Source organism: Phoca vitulina, unplaced genomic scaffold, assembly GCF_004348235.1.
Source record: "Phoca vitulina isolate PV1807 unplaced genomic scaffold, GSC_HSeal_1.0 scaffold3, whole genome shotgun sequence".
Classification (NCBI taxonomy): Eukaryota; Metazoa; Chordata; class Mammalia; order Carnivora; family Phocidae; genus Phoca; species Phoca vitulina.
Window position 1 is genome coordinate 1,941,833 of NW_022589706.1, and position 26,075 is coordinate 1,967,907.

General features: G+C 48.9%; 1 protein-coding gene across 1 annotated transcript in view; it reads right to left on the reverse strand.

Annotated features, from left to right (window-relative positions):
- Positions 1–26,075, reverse strand: part of SLC2A9 (solute carrier family 2 member 9) — a 220,925-nt gene that overhangs the window by 24,304 nt on the left and 170,546 nt on the right. Inside the window, exons 10-11 of the mRNA XM_032399871.1 lie at positions 16,964–17,065; positions 14,337–14,412 (exon numbers count right to left, since the gene is read on the reverse strand). Of these exons, the coding sequence (XP_032255762.1) occupies positions 14,337–14,412; positions 16,964–17,065 (178 nt within the window). The remainder of the gene's footprint in view (positions 1–14,336; positions 14,413–16,963; positions 17,066–26,075) is intronic.

The window sequence follows — 26,075 nt, forward strand, 5'->3', positions numbered from 1 at the left end:
CTACATTTGTGATTATTTGTTACAACAGCAACAGGAACCTAATACAGACATTTAAAAGATGCCCCATTCATACCAACAAGGTGCCTCAGAAAGGTCTCCCCTTGAAGACAGGAGATGGGTTTGAAGACCCAGCTCCCACCTCTTCTGAGCACCTGAGCAAGAGCATGCGATTCATCCCCTGCTGTTTCAGTACCCCTCTTCTGATTATTAGGTCAAACCCCTGCAGGTGTGCTACCCTAACACAAGAGAAGATCACTAGCAGATCTTAAGCTCCTTTCCTATTCCAGTATAAACACTTGGCGATGTAACGTGGAATGTGGGACCCTAAGAATCTTCTCGAATGACACTGATTTAGTGAGGAGGGGAGCTAGTGTTTACTGAGCATTTACTATGTGCCCAGCCAGGTTCTAGATGTGCTAGGGAGGTCATACTGTCTTGTGTGCATTTCACGGCTGTGGAGCAGGGTTAAGAAGAGCACAAGGCATGAAGCCAAACTGCTCAGACTTGAAAACAGCCTTGCCTGAAACTGGCTGTAAGACTCTGTATGAGCATCTTCCCTCTCCGTGCCTCAGTTTCTTCCCCTGTAAAATGGATAATGATCGCGAGGCTTCTGGTGGGAATCACAGGAGTTAATATATGACACAGAGCTGACGTTCAAGAAAAGGCTGTTATTTAGATACAAGGAAAGAAGTAGGGACGTGAGGACACACACTCATACACACTCATACTCTCGCATTCACACACTCACACACACACAGGCTGACTTGCCCCACATCACACAGCAACAGGTGAAGAGCCAGGTTGGTTTGAGTCTTGAGGCTATACTTACTCCAAAACACCAGGTTATGATGGTGGTTCTAGACTAGGGGTGATTCTGCCTCCAGGGGACATGTGGCCACGTCTGGAGACATTTTTGGTCGTCACAACTGGCAGCTGGGGAGTAGAGGCCAGGGATGCTGCTCAACATCGCACCATGCCCAGGACGAACTCCACCTCAAAGGATTACCCAGCTCCAATGCCCGCAGTGTTGAGGCTGAGGAACGCTGTTCTAGAATTTTCTCCAGAAAGTCATGTCATGCCATCATTAAATTACTGTGTGTTTATCATCTTGGGGAGCTTGTGAAAAACCAAATTTCTATCAGACCATTTATCATTTCCTTCTAGAACTCTGAATTTATAATTTGTGTTGTTATGGAATCCATTTAAATATGCCTTAATAAAGGGAGGGAGGCAAGAAAGGAAATTAAAAGCACCTTCTGCGTGCCAAGCACTGTGCCTACCACTAAACAAGGTGGAGGCTGCCAGTGTCATTTTGCAGGCAAGGAAATGTGGCTTAGGGAAGCTAAGTGACTTTCTGAGGATGTCACAGGTAGTCAGAGGCCTGATCAGACCCCAAGCCCATGCCTCTCTCTTAGTGCCATGTGGCAGGAGTGAGTTTCCTACTCTCTTTCCAGAACACGAAAGAAGGAAACGAGTGGGAACTGGTTCCGTTTGGCAGTGTTTGAAGATCTGCCACCACCAAACTGATGAGACAGCCCAAGATTCCTGCAGGAACTCGGATTTGCAGGATCTGGCCCCAGGGCCTATGATGTATCATCTTAGCAAACAGAGTATTTCAAAGTGTATGGCTCCCAAAGGAAGGGACATAATGCAGAGAACTGAGGCAGGGCCAGGTGCCTCTCCTGGGACCCCCCAGGAGGTCCAGCCAGCCATTTCAGGAAGGTGGGAAGGGACTGTGGCCCAGGGGAAGGGGCCCAAGTCCTTCCTCTGATACTGTGATATGTGGGCCAATTACTTCCTCTCAGACTCCCAGTTTTCTTATCTGTAAAATGGGTGCATTGATCTAACAGGGTGATATGATAGATGTGAAAGTGGCTGCTTATTTCTGTTGCATTACTACTACTATTATCACCACCACCACCACTACTACTACTGCTACTACTATTATTATCACCACCACCACCACTACTACTACTGCTACTATTATAACCACCACCACCACTACTACTGCTACTACTACTACTACTATTACCACCACTACCACTATTACCACCACTATTACCACTACTACTACTACTGCTACTATTATAACCACCACTACTACTGCTACTACTACTATTACCACCACTACCACTATTACCACCACTATTATCACTACTACCACTACTACTGCTACTACTACTACTATCACCACCACCACTACTACTATTACCACCACTATTACCACTACTACTACTGCTACTACTACTGTGATCACCACCGCCACTACTACTGCTACTACTACTACTATTACCACCACTACCACTATTACCACTACTACCACTACTACTGCTACTACTATTACTACTGTTACCACCACTACTACTATGACCACCACCACCACTACTACTGCTACTACTACCATTACCACCACTACCACCACTACTACTGCTACTACTATTACCACCACCGCTACTACTATTACTATTGAATGATTCACCGCAGAGCAGGTCTCTGAGGACACTTGAGGTGCACCTCCTCCAATGTGTTACCCACAGCAGTTAAAGTGAGCATTTGAAATAGAAATCAGACCCCATCAGCCCTCCGATCAGACCCTCCTACACTTTCCCACGGCACTGGGATCCAACAGCTGACCTAATGGTGCCTTAGTTCCTTCCCACTCTCTGACTTCCCTTCCCTTCCCCCCTGCTCATGCCACTCCCACCACACACACGTCCTTGCTCTTTCCAGAACGGCACCAACATGGCAGCCCTCGCCTCGTGGGCTTGTTGAGTGACTGACATGTAGCCAGTCTGAAGTGAGATGTGCTGTAAGTATAAAGTACACGCCAATTCCAAAGACTGAGTATAAAAAAAGAAAAAAAGAAATTTAGAATACCCTATTAACACATTTTATATAACGATTCCAAGCTGAAATGATAATGTTTTGGATATGTGGGCTGAATACAATACATTATCAAAAGTAATTTTATCAGTTCCTTTTTTACTTTTTTAATGTAGCTACTAGAAAAATTTAAATTACATTTGTGGCTTTAATTATATTTCTATTAGGCAGCACTGTTCTGGAACTTGCCAGGCAGGTTCTTGCCTTCATTACTGCCTCTGCCTGGAAGATTTTCCCTTTAGTTGTCGGCACGCGGGCCACATGCACACTTGCTTCCTGTATGTTGACCCACTTCATTCTCAGGACATCTGTGGTCCATTTTACATGTGGAGAAACTGACAGAAGGAAGGGGAGGAAGGCCAAGGCCACACTGGTGGTTGCATGGGGACTTGAACCAATGGGAGGACCTCTGAGCCAAGGTCCTTCCCCACTTCATGTCACCCCTCTGGGGAACAACACGTTTTGCTCCTTAAGGGTCAACTTTTGGGTGCCTAAAATACCCCTAAGTGCTGGCCATCCTGCCCCTAATATGGGGAGCTGAGGGGAAACCCTTCAAGTACTTTTATCAGGGTGAATCTTGCCCTCCTTCAGATTAAATGATGGACAGTGTGTGACCACAGTGGGCCACTTTTCCCTTTTGCAGCTTGTTTTTGACACTCAGAGAAGTGATTCATGACCATGTAACTCTATCTCACTTGGAAAAATGCAAATTTAAATAAGGTTTATACCAATTCCCTCGGCCCCCACGAGAGTCCGGTCATTAACACTGTTAGAGAAGAAATGAAGGCGGACATGGTGTTTCCCTCAGGTCTGTTTCCCTGCCAGCCCCAGCCTGTGGACTCCAAGTCCACGTGCATTTCTAGTGCAAATGCAAATGCCTCACTTTCTGTCTCAACTAACTTGAGTTTCTTGTTAAAGGAGGTAATGTGGGTAATGTACTTAGCACTGTGCCTGGCCCCAAATAAGTACTCAATAAATGGTATTGGTGATGATGGTGATGCTGATGATGGCGGTCATGGTGGTCATGGTGATGGTGATGGTGATGATGATGATGATGATGATGGTGGTGATGGTGGGGGGGGTAGTGGTGATGACAATAATTGTCAAATTTCAGTACTCTGCTGAGATTTGTTGGTTTCCTTGTTGAGTCCACCTCAGAACCAGTGCCTATGTGGGAGGGGGGGGATGAGGCAGATGGAGAGTTTAGGATCACCTACAGGGCAAGTAGGTCATTGCTCGCTTCATACATCAAAATAAGGGGATACAGGAGGAGAAGCAGATTTAGGGAGGAAATGATGATTTCTGACTGGGCATGTTCAGTTTTTAGGAGCCCATATGATCTCTATGGGGAGTTGATCTGTAGGGAAGTAAACACCTGGGTCTGGAACTTGGGAGGGAAGTCCAGGTGGAGAGCAGGAGTGGGGGTACCAGAGAAGACATGGACACTATCAGTGGAGAAGACCATTCTGGGACAGAGTCTGCAGTGAGAAGTGCATGGGCCAAGGGCAGAACCTGGGGAGTGCCAGCACCCATGGACAGGAAGAAGACAAGAGTGGGAGGGGACAAAGGAGGGGTGGCCAGAGGGGGAAGATGCAGGAAACAGACCTGCCATAGCCTGAGGAGGAAGAGAGCTTTAAGGAAAGGATCATTGAGAGTCTCACTAAGTGGGACAAAAAGACAGCAAAGAGGCTCACATCTGCTCAGGTCAGGTTTGGGTGCCAAACTACTGAAAAATAATTGTTTTTTCTGAGTTTTCTTAATTTTGGAATTGCAGATAAGGGGATGTGGACACGACAGGCATGGAGTTGCACCGTCCTGATCAGGCTACGGGGAAGGAGGGCTGTTGGCAGATGCCTCCAGCCCCGTTAGGGTCAGTAGAGAACCACCTGGTCCCAGCGCACACCCATCCCAGGGTGGCCCACTTCCAATGACTGCAGGCAGCGGGGTAGAAAGGCCTGGGCCACAGCACGGCCCTATCTGATGGGCCATTTCAGCTGCAGACTCCCTACGGGTTGGCTGAGCTGTTCTTGGGCCCACATCACAGCCCAGCCTCTCCCTCCACTCACCCCATGCCTCCCTTCAACAGGTGAAGACCCCTGATAAACATCCCTCACCCCAAACTGCATCTTGGCATCGGATTCTAGACAAGCTACCCTGTGACAGGGCCTGTACTTTATATATGTCAGCTCACCTGTCCTGGGATGGCTAATGGTCATGTCTACGCTACCATGTCTAAGACTGACCCCTAATCTGCTTCCTTCGCCACCTCAGTTAATGGCAGCACCATACTTGGAGTCTCTTTGTTCTGGTCTTGCTCTGGTCTTGCTCTGGTCTTGCTCCACATCCCACATCCAACCTGCCAAAGCATTCAGTCCACTAAAATTTACAAATGTTACTGTGTTTGGAATCCACCATTTCTCATCACTTCCTCCACTGCCACCCTGGTCCAAGGGGCCACCGCCATTTGCCCGCATGACTGTAAGAACTTTCTGACTGGTTTCCCAGGTTTTACCCTGGGCCTCCTACAGGCTATTTTAACATGGAAGTCAAGAACATCCTTTTAAAATGGAACTTAAAAGCTGTCACTCCTCTGTCCCAAATCCCCAGAGGGCTGCCATCTCTCCCAAAGAAAAAGCCCAAAGTCCTTAAAATGGCCTACAGAGCGGCACACAACCTGCCGCTTCCTGTCTTCCATCAATTCCATCTCCAGCCGCTCTTCATTCACTCACTCCCTGCCTTCACTGGCCTCCTTGCTGTTCTTTCAACAGATCAGACATGTTCCTGCCTCAGGGCCTTTGCACGGACTCTTCCCTCTGCTGGGTGTGCTCTTCCAACCATCTGCATATCTCATTCCTTCCAACCCTTCCCATCTTTGCTCAACTGTCACCTTGCCACCGAGGCCTTCCCTAACAACCCCAGGTCAAATTCAATACTTTCCCAGAGGTGGTTCCCACCCAGCTTCCCTGCTCTAATTTTCGCCACAGTGCTTATCCCATTCCTATACACTTTATAAGTGACTTTCCATATTGTTTTATGTCTCCCTCCACTATAGCAATGCTCTCTGGTGACAGGTGTTTTTGTCTCTTTTGTTTTTATTGTATGCCCAGCACCTAGAGGAATGCCTGGCACATGGTTCCATCAGTAACTACTTGAATGAATAGGGGGATTTAAGCCTTATAAGGGCCCAGCAAGGTAGATACTATGGTTATCTTTAATTTTCAGGTGAGGCCCAGAGAGATTAAGCCATTTGCCCAAAGCCACACTGTTAGTAAGAGGTAGAATTAGTGCCTGAACCGTGGAGGCTTCTTGTTCCAGAATTTTTACTTTGATTCACGGTTATGGGCTAAATTGTGTCATCCCCTCTCGACACCTCCTACAAAATTCATGTTGAAGTCCTAACCTCCAAGACCTCAGGATGTGACTGTATTTGGACATGGGGTCTTTAAAGTGGTGATTAAAGCAAAATGAGGTCAGATATGTGGGCCCTGATCCGTGATCACTGGTGTCCTCATAAGACAAAGAGGGATACAGGGAGAAGATGCTGTCTACAAGCCAAGGAGAGAGGTCTCAGAAGGAACCAAGCTTGCGTGCACTTCGCTCTGGGACTTCCAGCCTGTAGATCTATGAGATACTACCTTGCTGGTGCTTAAACCTCTCGGTCTGTGCTCCTTGGTTATGAAAGCTGAGCAGACTCATCCAATCACTATTCAAGCTGAGTACACAGGTGGGGTCCAATCTGGTCCTGCCCACCTCTTAGTCCCCTCTGTTAACACCCAGCTCCCCCATAATGCCACTAGCCACCTGGACCACTTGCCCCCACTTCCCATATGGCCTGCTATCTCATGCCTTTTAACCTTAGGAAAGGCTATTAGTACCTGACTGTCCCATTCCCCCCCACCCCTCCCCAACTCTCTCACAAAGATGTCCAATCTGAATCCCCAGAATCTATGAACATGTTAGCTTGTATGACAAAAGAGACTTTCCAGGTGTGATTAAATTAAGGACCTTGGGATGGGGAGGTTATTCTGGAATATTCTATCCAATCCAGGTGGGTCCAGTATAATCACAGGGTCCTTACACAAAGGAGGCAGGAGGTCAGAGATGAGAGAAGTTGCCATGCTGCTGGCTCTGAGGACTGAGGAGGGGACACAAGATTTGGGGTGTGGGTGGTCTCTCAGTGGGAAAAGGCAAGCCAGCAAATCCCCCTGGAGACACAGGGAACCATCCTTGCCCGGTGCAAGTGATTTCAGACTTCTGACCTCCAGAGCTGTAGGAGAGGAAATCCCTGTGGTTCTCAGCCACCGAGTTAGAGGTCATCTACAGCGGCAGCCTCAGGAATCAAGCAGAGCCCTGCCTCACCCCGACTTGTCCGCAAGAACTGCGTTCTGTTAATTCCTCAAGATCCAGACACCGAACATGCTCCTTTGTATGCCCTCTGACGCTCCTCGGCAGAGGGCACTGCTCCTGGCCTGGCACCCACCTCGTTCGCATCTCCATTGCATGGGTAACAGGGCGTTCAAACACAAGCTTCACTTGGACTCAGGACCAAGAAGCAACAGAGGCAGAAATGCCAAAGTCTCTGTACGCAGGATGCACAAGGAAGGCCAGCAAAGGTTAATTCACCGCCCTCGAGCCCCTTCACCCATTTTGAGATTAGCGGTGAGTGAGGAAGTCGAGGAGGGACGGGGGCTCTTGCCGGGTTGTGAACCCCCAACCCACAGGGGAGGGGTGGGGTGCTCCGCTTACCCCATCTCCTGGTCCCTGGAGGCTGTGATAGTCACTTTATATGGCACAAGATGTGATTCAGTGAGTGATCTCACCCTGGATTATCAGCGTGGGTCCTCAGTGCATCACAGGGACCCCTGTAAGAGGGAGGTAGAGGGATGCAGGGCAGACACCAGGGAGAAGGCCATGTGAAGATGGGGCAGAGATGGGGGGATGTGGCTGCAAGTCGAGGAAAGCCAGCAGCCGCCAGAAGCCAGGAGAGAGGCCTGGAACAGATTCTCCCCCAGAGCTTCCGGAGGTGCTGGCCCTGCCCCCACCTTCATTTCTGACTTTGCTCTCCAGAGCTGCGAGAGAATGCATTTCTGTCCCTTAAAGCTCCCCTTTGTGGTCCTGCGTGACTGCAGGCATAGGAAATGGATACCCTCAGACCGAGAGTCAGGCTCTCACCTCCACGGCTGTGAGGATCAGTTAAGTGTCAGACTCCTCTGCCAGGTTCTCAGGGATTGCTCAGCTCGGAGGAAGACAGCGGCCGGTGGACACCACAGAAGAGCCTAGAAGCTGGGTGCCTGTCACTCATTTCAGGGACTGCAGGACCAGAGCTTTCCACGTTTCTGTTGAAAATCCAGGCTTATGGGTTGACACTTTGGAGGGCCCAAATTCTTTCCCAGAGCAGCATTTGCTTGAGATTGCTTCGAAGGGAGGATCCTTTCCGGAGAGGACGTGGCAGCAAATCATAAAGAGCACGGCCATGTTTTCCTACTCATTTCAGGAGATAAGCTCACTAATTAACTCTGCCTTGGACTATGGGAAAGAGATAAGTAGGAAAACTAAGCGTTTGCAAAAGCGAAGAAGGGAGAACGGCAGGAAAGATGAGACCGCAGAGCTGTGGAGACGTGGGTTCAAATCCTGGCGGGCTGCCTGTGCACCGGGTGATGTGGGCGAGGCAGGCTCCCCAGAGTAGAGGTGCCCTCGTCGGGGATTGGGTGTCTCCTTTGCAGGGTGCTGTGAGGACCAGGGTGAAGGAGGCACAGTACCTAGCGCTGAGCAGAATATATCAATTTTAAAAGTTCCACTTTGTCTTCTTGAATAAGCAGAACATGCCCCTTCCACCCATCTGCTTGGCATTACGTGTCAGATGCTGTAAGCCCCTCATTTCCAAGCCCTGGCCCTGCCCCTACAGCTGCCTGGGGGTAAGCAAATAGTTTCCTGCCTACTCCGTGCCCTGCTAGTTTCTAAGGCTGCTGAACAGATCACCGCAAACCTCGTCACTTGAAATAACAGAAAGGTATTCTCTCCCAGTTTTGGAGGCCAGAGCGGAAGTCGGGGTGCGGTCAGGGTTCATTTTCCCAGAGGCCCTGCATGAGGAGCTGTCCCGAGGCTCTCTTAGCTTCTGGTGTTGCTGGCAGTCCTTGGTGCTCCGTGATTGTCCCTGTGTCACTCGAATCTCTGCCTCTGTCTTCACGTCACCTTCTCCTCTCTGGGTCTCCCCGTGTCCTCTCCTCATCTTGGAAGGACACCAGTCATTGGATTTCGGGCCCACCCTCAATCCAGGGTAATTTCATCTTGAGATCCTTAACTAATGACAGCTACAAGGACCTACTTCTAAACAAGGTCACACTCTGAGGTTCCGAGCAGACGCGAATCCATTGCGGGGTGACCTATTCACCCCACTGCAGTAGCTAGGAGCACAAGCACTGCCCTCCCGCTGACCTCGGGAGCATCTGCCACGAGTGACCTTGGAGAGCAGAGCCTCTCGGGGGCCCCAGCTCCCTCATGTGCCCGCTGGGAAAGCCGCAGTTGGCCCGTGGGGCTGGGGTGAGGGCGGAGAGAGCTGGCTCAAGCCAGACACCCAGCACAGACCCCGAAACACCCGAGAGATACACGACTGCCCACACTCTCACTGTTACCATTGTAACTGTGACTTTTTTTTTTAAAGATTTTATTTATGTGACAAAGAGAGACACAGTGAGAGAGGGAACACAAGCAGGGGGAGTGGGAGAGGGAGAAGCAGGCCTCCCGCCGAGCAGGGAGCCCGATGCGGGGCTCGATCCCAGGACCCCAGGATCATGCCCTGAGCCGAAGGCAGGCGCTTAACGACTGAGCCACCCAGGCGCCCCGTTACTGTGACTTTTACTATCGTCCTGAGGGTCTGTGCTGGAGACATCAATGGCCAGTGCTCAGTTTGGCTAGCTCACTGAGCATGAGTCTTTGGGCGGTCATGGAGCTGGTCACTAAGTCTAGAAGCTTCCACAGACAGGAGTGGTTTGGGCTGGGCTGGTGGCTTAGGATTATTCAGAAAACATGTTAAAATGCCATTCCTGTTGCCTGCCCAGTGGCCTGGACAGGGCCTTGGGGTTATGTTTGACCACAGATGGGAGTTTCTAAAGGGTAGCCGCCCAGCTGCTCCTAATCTGGGTCAGACTCTCATTTTACTGATGCGGAAACTGAGACCCGCAGAGGGACATGGCCTTGCCCAAATCACTGCAGATTTTGGCAAAAGGGCAGCAACATTCTGAACCATCCACAGATGGCCCCTCTGGAGCCCACATCCTCCCTGTGCATTAGCTGGGGCAGCAGGGTGTGCTGTCTCCTCTCCTGGCCAGGAAGCAGGGCTCAGAGAAGTGACTAAGGAAGGTCACAAGGTTGGCTCAAGGTCAACACAGCCAAAGCCAAAGACGTAAAATGCATTAGTGAATAACAATACGTTAGTAAGAGAAACCAGTCTATGGACAGGTGGGGAGCCCTGGCTATCTGAACCTTTGTTATCCACACGCTTGTTTCCCAAACACAGAATAAAATAAATTAAGATAAATGTGTTGACATATCCTTGCTATCTAAATCCAGTTGCTTTTTACACGAATCTCTGAAACCAAATGGATTTAGAGCGGAGGAAGACACGTATTCTTACTGTGGATGAGAATATACTTAATGCCACTCCCCACTAACCTCCACCCACAACAGCAGGGAACGAAGAAAAAAAGAGGAAAGTTCTTCAAAGTTCACTCATGCAGACAAAGTGAACAACAACACAGAAATCTATAAAAGCTGTTAAAAATCATTCTTTTCTGGACAGAATTTTGTACATTCTCCATAGATAGAGAAATAAGATAAATTCAGCAAATTATTTTTCTGTATGATTTGGCTTTCAGCAATTTGACCTCCAGTGTGCTGACTTTTGATGAATTAACTTTCACTAAATTGTTTTGCTTCCTGCATGGCCAAAAGGTGGAGGGGTGGACATTGGAAGTTAGTGTCATATGTTGAGATCATCTAAATGATCGGGTCTTTGACATCTCCCTGTATCTGCCTTTACCATTACAGCTTGTCTTGTTATCAAACATTCCTCCAATTATCCCAGTTTGAGTGTCCCATATCCTCCCAGTAGGACCCTGACCTCTGTTACTTAAGGTAAGCTCCCTTGAGGGCAGATCGTGTACATGTGTCTGTGTGTTTCACCATTATATCTCCAGGCCTGGAAGGATGCCTGCTCCGAAGTATGTCCTCACTATTTGTGAAATGGGTGAATGAATGAATGATATCTCTATCTCTATCTATTTATCTATCTACCTATCTCTCTACCTACCTATCTATCCATCTATATTTCTCTCTGAGAGTCCATAATTGTCTTTCCAGATTAAATCAACATGATAGATAGGGGAGCCCTTTTTCCAGCCACTAGGCACTCGGTATGTCCCATCAGGGTGGCTCTGGCCTTCTGGAGCACTTAGAGCAGGATGACCTTCTAAGAGCAGTGACCATACTCCATGTTTCGGGGTAGACAGTGGTGTGTCTGTCCTCCCCACCAGCATGGAAACCTCCCTTGGAAGGTTTCACTTGGTGCCAGGCACAGAGCCTCCATGTCATAAGATTTTTCACACTGTAACTGAAATGCTTTGGTGGCATCTCCTTTCCCTCAAAGATAAAGCTCTTTTACGGTGCCTCATTTATCAGCTGTCACGGCCACCGCCTTGGGGTTACGCACACAGATAAAATATGTAGTTGGAAACCGCCTGCCCCGTTTCTCTTTCCCTTCACCTAATTTCAACTCCCTGTCAAGCCTCCTTGAATTGATTTGCTCACCACAGAAGCTGCCTCAGGCAAACTCCTGGTTTCTTTCCTGGGAGGATGATCCTTTTCACTTAATTCTGGAGGGGCAGCCTCAAACGGGGAGTCTCTCAGTCCCTTATCTATCAGCATTTCTGAGCCACACTTTCCCAGGATGGCTCCTCCTGGGATCTGCTCCTGTCCAGTTAAGATGATCTCCCAACCCAAGTGGCAGCCTCCCTTAGACGGGTAATTTCCCTGGGGCTTAAGCTGTGCATTGTCAATGTGAACTGAAGAGAAGTTTCTAAAGCCTGGCCGATCTTACAGCGGGTGAGGCTTGGCAGCTGGGTGACCATGGTGGGGCTTGGGGAGCAGAGGGTAAGGGGCCCCTCTGATCTGGGATTAGGGAGGGTAGGTGGACCTCCCTTTAGGGAGGCCCCCAGATGCTAGGGAGAGCTTAGAATCTAAACCGCCAGAAACTCAGCAGGCTCTGTGATCAGAAGAAAACCGTGTTTGCCCACAATGGGAGTAAAATCAACAACAAATCTAACACACCTGTGGGGTTCCAGCGTGCAGCCAGATTTCAGGGCCCTGGGCTATAGCCGAAACTAAGAGTCAGAAGCTTAACCGACTGCGCCACCCAGGTGCCCCAAACTTTCTCTTTTAAAATTTACAAGAGGGCGCCTGGGTGGCTCAGTCATTAAGCGTCTGCCTTCAGCTCAGGTCATGATCCCAGGGTGCTGGGATTGAGCCCCGCATCAGGCTCCCTGCTCAGCGGGAAGCCTGCTTCTACCTCTCCCACTCCCCCTGCTTGTGTTCCCTCTCTTGCTGTCTCTCTCTCTCTCTCTGTCAAATAAATAAATAAAATCTTTAAATTAAAAAAAAAAATTTACAAGAAAAATAATTTTTTGCTCATAGGTCATACGAAATAAGCTATGGGCCACATTTGGCCCACGTGCCGTAGTTTGCTGACCCCGGACGATAGAACTGTCAGTTTTGTGAGGTAGTGAGTTCCCCATTGATTGAAGCACTCAAGTGATGGAGGGATTTCTGGCAGGAATGCACATCGTCTAGGGCTGTGCTTGCACTCCCACTGCAGAGGTGTGTAGTTGTGACAGAGGCTGTGTGGCCTGTAAAAATATTTATATCTGGACCTTTACAGAAAATGTTTGCCAATCCCTGCATTAAATAAATGAGTATATAGAGGAAACAGATGAGCCGGTGAAGGTGTGACGAAGCAAATAAACCAGGATGATGTGACAGCACGTGTGTGGATGTGTGTGTGTACAAGTATCTGCATGTGGGTGTGCACATGTGCATACTTGTGTGTGTGTATGCCTGGGGGTGCTGATTTTAGATGAAGAGGCCAGGAGACGACTCACTGGGCCTGACGTCTCAAGGGGGATTTGCACACCAGCCCGTAAGCCCTGTCCTTCTGGTCCACACCCCAGTGTTCAGAGGCCTCGCCTAGGACCTCTGGCTGCCCCCCTGCAGGGGTGCCCACGTGAATGCTGCCCATAGAAGGGGTGATGGGGGGCCCCGTAGGACTGAACACATTTACACGTGCCCTTGTTGGTCCTCTGGTCAATTCGCTGCCCCGCCTGCAGGGAGCCTCCGTCTTCCTCAGCCCTCTGATCCCCATCACAACACGGCGTGGGTGTGTGTTCCTGTGTGTGTGCATGCCTAACGCCCTTCCCCCTCGTTCCGCAGCCCATTCTGCCGTCCCACTGTCATAGCCTGCTGTCCGGAATCGCGGACAGATGCTGTTCATCCGTCACAGATGTGACAGGACATGGAACGTGATGGCCCACGAAAAGCAGCAACACAAAGGGAGAAAGAGAAATTCCATTCTATGTGTTCTGATAGGAACGTAGTGTTGTTTTCCTCAACATAGAAACCACAATAACCCCAGCCACACCTGCCAGACAGATGCGCTCAGTCCCAGCTGAGGGGGACCCCTGTCTGGTGGGACCCCCGAGGACACAGACACAGAGCCAGGGAGTGGCAGGGCCATTTTATAGATGGGGAAACTGAGGCCCAAGGAGAGGAGAGGACTTTCCCGCTAGGGAAATGGCAGAGCTGGGGCTGGAAGTGAGTCCTGGGGAAAGTGAGGCTCAGAAAACTCCAGACTCCACCCTCCTGCAGCTACAGTATAAGGTGGTGGTGATCAGGGCCCTGGGAGTCAGGTGGCTGCACCACAGCTCACTCGGCGCCTTCTTCGGAGCTGTCACGAGCCTTAAATGACTTAACGCGCATCAAGTGCTTGGCCACGTCGAACACATACCCAGTGGTCAATAAATCTCAGACATTACTATTATCATTATTATTATTATCATAAACATCTCCACGCTAAACGGTCACTTCTCTGTGGGCACAGACTGTAACTTGAGTACCTCCCATTCAGCCCAAGCTAGTGGATCTGGCTCAGCGCTCTCGCAACTGTTAATTGTAGCTGTGATGTTGTTCTATGTTATCAACTCCCCAACTCTGGGTGCGCCTGTTACCTGTTACCTACCATACGTGGGATGGAAATGAAGGCCATCACTGCATTTAAACAGGTAGGGGACTCTCTCTCTCCCCCTCCACTCCCAGTCAGGCCTTGCCCCTTCTGGGCCTCAAGCTCCCATGTGTACAACGAGAACACCCCAGCTCAGTGGTCCGGTGAGGAAGAAGGCGTGCCTTACCTGGCCCGCTGCAGAATGAGGCAATGATGGCCAGGACGCACACGATACTCAGGTACGGGATCCAGGGGGCGTGGTCCTGCGAGAGAGCAGGGGTGTGGGCAGGGGAGGAGGCGGCGGGGCAGAGAGGACCTGGGTTCTCACCCCAGCACCTCCTTGATCCATCTGCATGACCTGGGGCAGGTCACTTCACATCTCTGAGCCCTGGTTTCAGTGTCCATAAAATGGGGATAATGATAACCCCCGGGCCATTCCATCCACCTGTTTTGCAGACTGAGATAAAAAGATATGATGCCTCCCAAGAGTTTAGCAGTGTCCTCAACATACAGCAGGTGGTAAATAAATGAGTAACTAATACTGGTTGAGTGCTTAGTCTGAAGCAGGCAATATGAGAAATTTTACAGGCACTCGCACATTTAAAAAATTTTCTTAGTTAATCCCTCTCGTTGTGTAAAACACGACATTTCTACCCCTGCTCTCCTGACAGGTATGAGATAAGTTAACTGGTGTCACTAAATACGTTTGGGGGGGCTGTCACTCGTCTGGCAGGGTCGGGGTGGCTCGGTGCTGGGCATGGAAAGATGTCCAAGCAGACTGGATGTGTGATCATTAGAACATGGTGTCACCAGGGATGGGACATGGTGAGCATGTTTGGAGGTGCTGGAGCACCTGAGCCCAATCTAGAGAGATTCAGAGAGGGGAGGAGACTGTGTTCACCTTTGAAGGCTAAGCCAGGGTCACACAAGAGCAAAAGGAGAGGAAAAAAAGTTCCAGGAGACGGTTCTACATGAGCAAGGGCACTGAGGCACAGGCGAGAACAGCACAGGGGTGAGCAGCAAATGTTCAGAGTGGAGGGTGATGGGTTGAGAGGGGGGGACAGCAGCCCTTCCATGTTCAAGTCCATTGGCTCTTGCTGAAGGAGGATCTAGGATTGAGGGGAGTGTTGTGGGGTCTCGTACACTGCATGGCTCACTGTTGCCCGAAGTTGTCCATCCATCCATGCATCCATCCATCGTTCATCCATCCATCTACCCATTGATCCATCCATTATACATCTATCCATCCATCATCTATTCATACATTCATCCATCCATCCATCATCCATCATCTATCCATCCATCCATCCATCCACCCACCCACCCATTATCCATCCATCCATCCATCCATCATCCATCATCTATCCATCCATCCATCCATCCACCGACCCACCCATTATCCATCCATCCATCCATCCATCATCCATCATCTATCCATCCATCCATCCATCCACTCACCCACCCATTATCCATCCATCCATCCATCCATTTGTTCATTTGGCAGATTGTTCTTAGTTTCTCCTGGGTGCTATGCACTGGGCTGGGAGGTGGGAATACAGAAATGATACAGGCATGGCCCTTGCTCCCACAACTCTATCAGAAAAGAGAGATGAGTCAAGAGGGAAAGCAATCCTGTGTGATAAGTGATACTGCAGGGTTGCCCCTGGGGTCCCTGGGAACACAGAGGAGGTGCCTCACTGACACACGGGGTTAGGAAAGGCTTCCTGGAGGAAGAGGTATCTAAGAGATGTGCAGAACTTCCTGATTTTGGAAAGCAAGAGAAGCCAGTTGAGCAGAGGAGGCCCCCAGGGAGAGGAAAGGGCAGGCTCTTTGGAGGCTGCAACGCAATAGGGCTGGGGGAGTGGGGAAGGGGGGACAGAGGCAGAGGAGGGCAGCCAAGCAAGGAAGAGCTCTGAGACCTTGTGAAGTGAGGCCTAGGGGGGCCCACTTGCTCCAGGCCACCCTTCCAAACATCTGCCACAACTGCAGAAAGACAATGCGCCAGGACATCACCCAACTGTGAGGGACCCAGCTCGGTCCATCTGAGGGGCCTGCAAGGGCACCCTGTGCAGGTCAGCCCTGGTCTGGCAGTCGGGCAGGAGGGGTCACTGCCAGCACATCACCCCCACAGCAGATGCTTCTGCGTCCTGCCTGGTCAGCGCCCCAGCAGCACTTCCTTTCTGGACGACAAGCTGCTGTCCGTCAGGCACCACCAGGCTAATACTGCCTTTTTCTAGAGGTTTTTGGGACCTTAAGACATTCGGCAAATGATCAACACGTGCAACCTTCCACTCAGGGATTCATTTTTGAAAAGTGCCAAGATTTGTCGACCACCGTGACCTTGCCTCATGCTTCCCTTGGTGCTGAGCCAGGCTCGAGGCACCGAGAAAGGGCTCCGTCACTGCAGGTTGTCCTGAGCAGTGCAGGGGGCAGGGGGTAGGAGGAAACCCCAAGACCCTGGAATCTCATCCCAGCTCTGCCATTTACTAGCTGTGGAACCTTGAGCAGCTTCTTCATGTATATTTATGCCTCAGTTTCCTGTCTCCATAAAAGGGAAAAATACCACTTTCACCAGTGATATTTCCCCAAACCTACATTCCCCTAGCACTTGTCATGTTCGGGTGCCCTTCCAGGTACTGTAGGTAGTTTCTCATTTAATCCTCCTAAGACCCCTGGGTACAGGGACAACTGTCCCATTTTAGAGATGGGGCCGTGAGGAGCAGAGCCCCTGCTGGAACCCACCCCGAGAGCACCGGAGCTGGAGGCTGGCTCCATGCTGACGTCCCTCGGGGCATGACGGACACACCCTCTCACCTGCAGCGTTAGTGTGATGGTGAGGATCCCGAAGAAGAGGGCCATCAGCCCAAAGCCGCCCATGAGGAGGGGTCTCCGTCCCAGGCGCTCGATGACCAAGCCCTAGGTCAGGGTGAAAGAGAGACGGTTATTACTTCCCTTCTAGCAGCAGGAGAGGGGGAGCGTGGAACCAGCACTGGGGTCATGGTTAAAGGACAGATTGGACCTTCAGGTAGCCCTGCCACTTTCTCCATGGCCACAGCCAGAGTGGCAAAGGTCTTTATGAGAAAGGGAGGGAGAAGAAAGTCACCATCCTTGAGCACCTGCTGTGTGTCCATACACCCACCTTTCCTTTTAATCTTCCTCGTTAGGGAAGGGTGGGCTTATCTGCAAAAGGAACTCAATGGACGTGGTTGCTGTAGCCCTTCGCCCACTCTTTGGAGCCAGCCTGCCATGGAAAGCAAGGGCAGTCTCTCCTAATACCCCTGTGTTGTCGATTCTATGGGGCAGACTCCCAAGGCAGGGGCCCAGGGGTGGGAGTGGGCAGAGAAGGTCTGACGTTTTCCACTCTGCCTGTGCCTGGCTGGGTCAATTTCATTCTGGGGTATGATACCAGGAAGCTCCTATGACTGCAGCTTCTGAAGCCATGTCCCCCGGCCCAGCTTCCCACCGCTGTAGGACTGTCACTGACCTCTACCCGGCTGGCCCTGTGTCTACCTCTCACTTGGGCAAAGGTGGGGCTCTTCACTGAGCTCCTTCAAATGCCAATGACCCTGAAAAATAGTGATGTAGCTAAGTTTCAGAGACAGGCAGACTTGGGTTTATATCCTGGGTCAACCACTTTCCAGATGTGTGAGCTTTGGCAAATGACTTCCCTTCCCAGAGCCTCAGGGCCTTTATCTGTGAAAGGTCCAAAATACCCTCCAACAAGGCTGTCTGGAAGGGGCGGGTGGTTCAATAAGAGACTGCATTCAAAACACATAACAAGTCTTCCGATTATGCCGAGTACCTTCCCTCTTCTTCCCTCCCCCATCCCAGTGCACAGAAAGAAAACACCGAAGATCAGAGAGGTGAAGTAACTCAGTGGCCATCACACAGCCAGTAGAGAGAGACAGAGACAGAGATGGGTGGGGGAGGGGAGAAAACTTGAACTCAGAGCATCTGCATAAAAATGCACAGCTTTTCTCCACTGGGCAATCAGGCAAGGCTTCCTGGAGGAGGCAACAGTAGTGGGAGCTTGTCAGGCAGAGGGACCAGTGGGAGCAAAGGCCCTGGTCAAATGAGTCATCCGGTTTGGATAAGGGAAGGGAGCGACACCGCTGAGGGCCACAAAGCTGGAGCAGATGCTCCTCTTGTCTGCCAGCTTCACGTGATAGTGAAGGGAAATATATGATTATTCTTTTACTTGTTATTTTTCAGTCTTTTTCAAATTTTCCACAATAAGCTTTTTTTTAACTAAAAAAAAAAGTATAAAAGATAGACTTAGCTAAAGCATTGGAGATGCTATGCTTTGAGTCACAAATCATTACTCTTCCCCTGTCCCCTGGTGATTTCTAATACCCACACATGCAAATCTTCACCATGTAGGATGTCTTTGCTATACTCTCAGGATGGCATCACCATTCCCCACAGTTGAGCTCACACTGAAGACAAAGGCTGCTCATAGCTGGAATGTGGGGCAGCTGTGAATCTTGGGTTACAGTGCCCAGTGACAGAGTGCCGAAATGACGAGAGAAATTACCATGATGAGCATCACAGTCACTGTGAGCCGCCGAGCACGTAAGTTGCGGTCCTGAGATAAACACGTGCTGCATTGTTACACAGAGATTAACGTGTACTTGTTACTGACTTCAGTGTTTTGAGTGTTTTTTCTTTTTTCTTTTGGTTTGCTTTAGTTTCTTCAAAGGCACCACCAACAATTTCAGTGTCAGCAAGTGTGTCCCAGATACTAAGTAGTTGAGACGCACTGTCTTACATCGTGACACCAATATTCAAGCGCTTTGGGGTGGGTGTGGGGATCTGGCTATTCCGTTTCCCTAAAGTCTCCTGATGAATCAGTAACCTGAGCCAAGGTAGAGCTGGAAACACTTCCCTGATTCGGAAAGAGTCTCTAAAGATGTCTAGGAAGACACCAAAGAAATAGCTGTGAGAAAGAAAGAGACAAAAACAACTCTGTCCGTCCTAGTGGGAAACCCAATCAGTCTGCAGGGCTCCTTTCTTTGTCTCTGCCTCTTTTAAATTGTTTTGAAGTGCAGCCTGTCGAAGGGGATTAGAGTAAACATGGTATTTCCACTCCACATTAAAGTCATTAATGAAAACATTAACTCAAGATGAACAGTGGCCTCTGAAGGTTACTGATGTCAGTTGGAGGTGGACTGTCAGCCTCCAAGAAATCCTTTCTGGGGACTCCTGAGCCACAGGGTTATTCAGCCATCTGGCAGCCATGTACCCACCACCTATTGTCCATCCCACAGTGCTAGGACTGCTGGTGAAATAATACAGAGAAGGTCTTTTGTCATTGTTAGTATTTAAAAATCAACTTTACTGACTTAGATTAAATTCTTAGTTAGATTCAATGAAAGATACTGATTTTAATTGTACAGTTTGGTATGTTTTAACAAATTTATATGCCCATAAAGCCATGACCACATCAAGATACAGAACATTTCTGTCACTCCAAAGTTCCCTTGTGCCCCTTTCCCTAGCTGTAAGCAACCACTGATGTACTCTCCATTACTCTAGATTAGATTAGTCTAGATTAGGTTAGAAGTCCATATTGGTGATCGTTATACTTTAAAAAAAAAAAGATTTATTTATCTATTTGAGAGAGCGAGCAAGCGAGCAAGTGCATAGAGGGGCAGAGGGAGAGGGAGAGAGAATCCCAAGCAGACCCCATGCTGAATGTGGAGCCCGACTCAGGGCTCAATCCCATGACCTTGAGATCATGATCTGAGATCAGGACCTGAGTCAAAATGAAGAGTCAGACATCTAACCAACTGCGCCACCCAGGTGCCCCAGTGATCGCTATACTTTTGAGATTCAGCCCTGTTGTATGTACCATTCCTTTTTAGTGCTGAGTAGTATTCCATTGAATAGATATACCACAGTGTGTTTTTCCATTCATCAGTTGATGGACGTTTGGGCTGTTTCAGTTTGAGCTCTTATGACTAAAGCTGTTGTAAACACTGGGGTCCAAGTCTTTCTATGTAGATGTGTGCTTTGCTTTTTCTTGGGTAAATACTCATGAGAAGAATGTCTGGATTGTATGGGTAAAGTTTTTGTGAGAAACTGCCAAACTGTTTTCCAAAGGGTTATACCATTTCAGATTCCCACCAGTGGTGTACAAAAGTTCCAGTGGCTCCACATCTTCATCAACACTTGGTATTACCAGCCATTTGGGTATTAATCATCCTTAAGGTGAACAGTGGTGTCTCACTGTGGGTTTTAGTTTTAATTTTCCTGGTGCCTTACAGTGTCGAGACTTTTCATTTGTGTATTGATGCTTCTGATATCTTCTTTTGTAGAGTGTCTGCCCAAGTCTTTTGTTCATCTCCAAGTGGGCTCTTGGTCCTGTTTTTGTTGTGTTCTAAGAGTCCTTTATATCTTTGGGATTCAAGCCCCTGGTGAGCTGGGTACTCTGTGAATATTTCCCAGTCTGGCCTGCCTTTCCATTTCCTTCACAAGCTTTTTTACATAGCTACAGCTTTTAATTTTGATGAAATTCAATTAATCAATTAAAAAAAATGGTTCATCCTTTTTAGTCCCATCTAAGAAATCTCTGCCTACCCCAAGGTTGCAAAGACTTCCCCCTATGTTCCCTCCTAGAAGTTTTATAATTTTAGCTCCTATGGTTCAGTCCATGGTCCATTTTGAGTTAATTTGTATGTGGCATGAGGTAAGGGTTCTTTAGTTTTTTTTCCCATGTGAATATCTAGTTTTTATGGTACTTATGGTAAGACTAACTTTCCCCTTTGAATTTCTTTGGCATCTTTTGTATTTCTGGATTCTATTCTGTTCCATTGGTCTGTATGGCTGTCTTTATGCCCTCACCATGCTGTCTTGATTATTCTGCAGTGAACATTTTATAGCACTTACTATGGACCAGGTATGGTGCCAAATGCTTTACATATAGTAATAATTTAATCTCATAACACCTCTATGGGTATGTGGAGGCTCAGAGAGTTTAGCAGCCTGCCCAAGCGGCAGCGCCAGCATTCCAGGTCAGGCATTCCGGTTCCAGAGTCTTGCTCTTAACCCCTGCACTGTACTGCCCCTCCTCACTGGCACATACAGATTTAGCAAAAGGATATATGCAGGCTCCAAGGCTTTTCTTCTGAGAAGAAGGAGACAGGAGTCCTTGCCCTTGGCGAATCTTAAGGGTTGAATTGTGTCATCCCCCCAAAAAAGATATGTTGAAGTCCTAACCATTGCTACCTCAGAATGTGATTTTTTTTTGGAAATAGGGTCTTTACAGAGGTAATCAAATTCAATGAGGACATCAGGGTGGGCCCTCATCCCATGTGACTGGTGCTCTTATAAAAAAGGGGAAATTTGGACACAGACACGCACATGGGTAGGACGCCATGTGAGGATGAAGGCAGGGGTCAGGGTGGTGCTCTCCAAGACGAGGAACACCACGGATCGCCAGCAAAGCACCAGATGCTCGGGGAGAGGCCTGGAACAGATTCTCTCTCACAGCCTTAGGAGGACTCTGCCCTCTGATGCCTGGTTCTCAGACTTCTGGCCTCCAGAATGGAGACAATAAATTTCAGTTGCTTCCGCCCCTCTGTGTGTGGTACTTTGCTATGCAGCTCTAGCAGATTAACACGGGGACCTCACGTCCCATGCAGAGCAGAGCTTGGCACGTTGTTGTTCAATGATGAAACACATGAAGGAAGAAGGAAGGGATGGAGGGAAGGAAGATAGGGTCTAAAATGTCATTTATTTCAAGTGTGACTCAAAGCTGACTTGATGTGCATTTATAGTATTTTAGAGACATTACTTTATCTGAATTTTGTAGGCCAATCTCTGTCTCTATTGTATTCTTCGTGTACATCTCAGTATAAAATGCATGAAGTAACTACTCCGTGCTTGGCAGAATCCCTGACATCTCAAGGACTGCAGAGCCCTCTAAGAGTCCATTGCTCGACAAGATCCTAAGGGATGTCCTATTCTTCCCGTCCCATCTCATGTGGGCCTTTTCTGTTCTGCTCTTCCCATGAAGTCAGCCTCTGCCTGGCTTATCATGCTCCTCGTGAGCATGGGGGCCACGTGGCTGGCTGCGGGGCTCCAGAAGGAGGAAGGGCTGTTGGTGGGGGCTCGGCTGCCCTCAGAGCATGCCACCCGGCTGCTCCTAGGCAGGGGGTGTGGATCCCAGCATGGGCAGAGCACTCTGTCCAGATTTCAGACGCACCTTTCCACAAGTGGCCTTAATTGGGTCTTACTCAAACACCTGTGGACTGGGTGCTTGTGATGAGCTGGCACTTAGCCTGGTGGGACACATGAAGACCAGGGACTGAAGGGGTATGGATGACAACTACCACAGCCATTTCTTTAAACCTACTGTGTCACACACACACACACACACACACACACACACACACACACCCCACTGGGGCAGGATGCCTCCTAGAATGGGGCCAGCACCCAAGTATCCCATATGGCCGCTCTCGATCTTGACTATTTGGGGGTGGTGGGGTCCCTGAAGAGCCCTCACCACCCAGCCATTCTTGAGTCTCTAGGCAGAAGCTGGATTATTGCCAAGGCTTTAGTTCTGGAAGGATGGGAGGAAATGTGGGAATGCACAGTGCCTGGATAGACAAAATCTGACTTGTCCATGCCTCCCTGGATGAGACTAATTGAAAAGCAAAGGAGGAGTGCCTGGAATGCTGGCCCTCGGCCAGATTCTTACTGCGGCTCAAGGTTCTCATCTAGGGAGTCAATGTTTAAGTTTTGAAGAAAAACAGGCACCTGTGGTGGTCACGTACTTCACGGACTCCTTGCCCCCTCGCCCTTATCACACGCTGCCCCGTATGTTATTGTCCCGACCATGATGGTTACACTTTCCTCTTTGCTTTGCGCTTTTCCTGATGTACTGATATAACCCCAATAAAAGTGGAGACAAACTTGGCTCAAGGCCTTTTGCCACTAGAGCGTCTGGTCGCCAGGCCTCTCCTTCCTCCTACCCAGGTGTCTGGAATCATCTTTTCTTCACCGTCTCAGGGTTTGCTGGTCACACCCGACAGAAAGGAACGGGAATGGTTTTATTACTGTGGACTCAGCTCTCTCGGCAGAGAAGAGAATGCAAAGACAGGCTGCATGAGAAGAAATGTCAGGTTTCAGTATTGCTAGTACTTCTGTTTTAAGTCTGCAAGCGTTACTCTTTGCTTTCACAAATCTCTGTCTGAAAAACAGACCTTGGAAAGCTTCGGGTATCTGCAAGTTAATGGAGTTTTAAGGTCTGTGTTCAGAAGACAGGGTCTCAGAAATAATTTTCTACTTGGAACAGGCTATCTAAATTGAAAACTAAAAATAATCCATTGAAACAAACTTTGTTCAGGAATTTCTATTTAAAAGATGGATGTGTGAGGGGCGCCTGGGTCGCTCCATTGGTAGAGCATGCAATTCTTGATTTCAGGGACGTGAGTTCAAGCCCCATGTTGGGCATGGTGCCTACTTAAAAAAAAAGATGAATGTGTGAGATCTGTGATATCTGTTTGGGCTAAAGTTGTAAGAAATGAAAAAAAAAGGTACTTTTTAAATGATTATCATTCCAGGGTGGTCCACAATCCTTAAGTATAATAAATTTAAATGGTCTTGAGATATTTTAACTGAAGTGCAAAATCAGATATGGATAGGGGCCAAATGGAATAGAAGGGAAGGCTGGCCCTAGACTTGGCTTTTCCAAGTTCTCAAGTCCTGGGAAGTTTTTCCTTGGGTCAAAGCCCTAGCTTCTGCAGCTTCTAAGGGAAATACAACTCCCCTCTCCCTTCTCAAAAAAGGAAAAGTAGTTAGTTCTTTAGCCTGGTGGATGGGTTAGCCTGGTGGTGGGTATTAAGGAGGGCACGTATTGAATGGAGCACTGGGTGTTATACGCAAACAATGAATCATGGAACACTACATCAAAAACTAATGATGTACTGTATGGTGACTAACATAACAATAATAAAAAAAAGAGGTTTATGATCATAAATTTAACTGTTCTCAATTTGGGGCAAGTGGGGAAAAAGTCAGCTCTCAAAGAGAAGTTGAGGAAGAACCACGGGGTGGCCAGGTGCCTGAGAAATCAGTGCTCCACCACCAGGAGCATGGAGCCGAGAGCGCCTGGGGGACAGGTGAGGGGGTGGGGGCAGCTGGCCCTTGGAGCTGGCACCAAGGAACAAAGGAACAGTGTGAGTCTCCACCAGAGCCCCCAGGAGCTGTGTCTTCACCTTCCTTTAATGGGCAGAGCTGGTGGGACCAGCCCAGATGCAGGGAAGCCAAAGGAAGCTCACAGAGAGATGGGGAGGGAATCGGAAGACGTTTGGTGGGAAATAAAGCATTGGTGGGCTGCAGGGAACAAACCTGCTTGCAGGTGTATCCTTGGCCAAACTCAGAAATAGAACCACCTGATAAAAAGGTATTATCAGAGCTGGGAGTGGGTGGGAGCAGGGACTGCAGGGAAACGGGCTCCAGGGAAAAACTGCCTGTGTGCTTTGGGTGGTCCTCCCTGCCCCTCCTGTGAGCAAGAGCCCTCAGAACCAGGGGAGCCCCCAAGTCCACATGCATGCTTCCTCTCAAGGCAACAGGTTACAGAAGCGCCTTCTCGAATGATGACATAGGCACCAAATATGAAAAGCTACTCAACCAATATTGTAATTTCTCAGCTCCAGCGGATGCTGCCGGCTTGGATGGAGCCCTGCAGCTGCTTGCCACCCCCCCACCGGGAGTTTGGGGGCCAAAGGAGAAATCTGGTTCCTCTTTTGCTTCATGTGGCCCCTCCCCTCTGCCAAGGGCAGGCCTCCAAAATTCACATGGTATTCTCTCCGTGTGTTTGTGTCCAAATTCCCCCCTTTTATTTTTTTTTTAATGTTTAAAAAAGATTTTATTTATTTGACAGAGAGAGAGCACAAGTAAGGGGAGCAGGAGAGGGAGAAGCAGACTCCCCGACGTGGGGCTCAATCCCAGGACCCTGGGATCATGACCTGAGCTGAAGACAGACACTTAACCGACTGAGCCACCCAGGTGCCCCCAAATTCCCCCCTTTTAATAAGGATGATGATCATATAGGATTAGTGGTCCCCTTATTCCAGAGTGATCTTATCTTAGCAAATCACACCTGTAATGACTACATTCTGAGGTACTGGGAGTTAGAGCTTCAACATATAAATTTTGTAAGGATGACAATTCGACCCATAATAATAATTATGGATATCTGCTTAATGCCAAGTGCTGTGAATTACTGTATAATTCTCATGATAAGACCTGTGGAGGTATAGATTTGTATTATCTCCACTTTCCCTTAGGGAAAACAGGAGCTCAGAAAGGTTAAATAACCGGCCTGAGGTCACCCAGCTAGTGAGCTGAGGGCCACGAGACCACAGAGCCCAAACACCCCACCACCCTGTTTTGTTGCCTGGACCCACTTTCTCATCCAACAAGTGCCAGATCCAGGGTCTTAAGATAAAGCTGTGAACTCTGAAGGTTTTGATTCTGGGTTTGTTTTGGAAGCAGAGCAGGTGGTGGAAACCAGCAGGGGTTTTTTTTTTTAACTTCAACGCTATGGCCAAGTCCATTCCTGACAACCACACAAACTTACTGTGAAGAATAAGGAGCAAGAAGGACTTACGTGAATTCCGTTTCCCCTGATTTGAAAAAGCAGTCTCTCCACTTCTCGAAGGAATGAGGCCCATTCCATGAGCTGCTGCTGACCCAGGTCAGGCTCGTGGGGCCCAGGTGACACTCGGCGAAAGTTCACTCGGAGACTTAATGCCGCGCCGAGAAAGTCAGTTTGGAAAAACAGCTGTTTCTGCAAGATGCAGCTATTTACAGCTACCCAAGCTGATGAGCAATGCCGGGAGCCAAAGTTAATTGCCAATCAAACGAACAAAAATGTCTTTCTCAAGTTTATTAGGTCCCAATGCCATTTTAACAG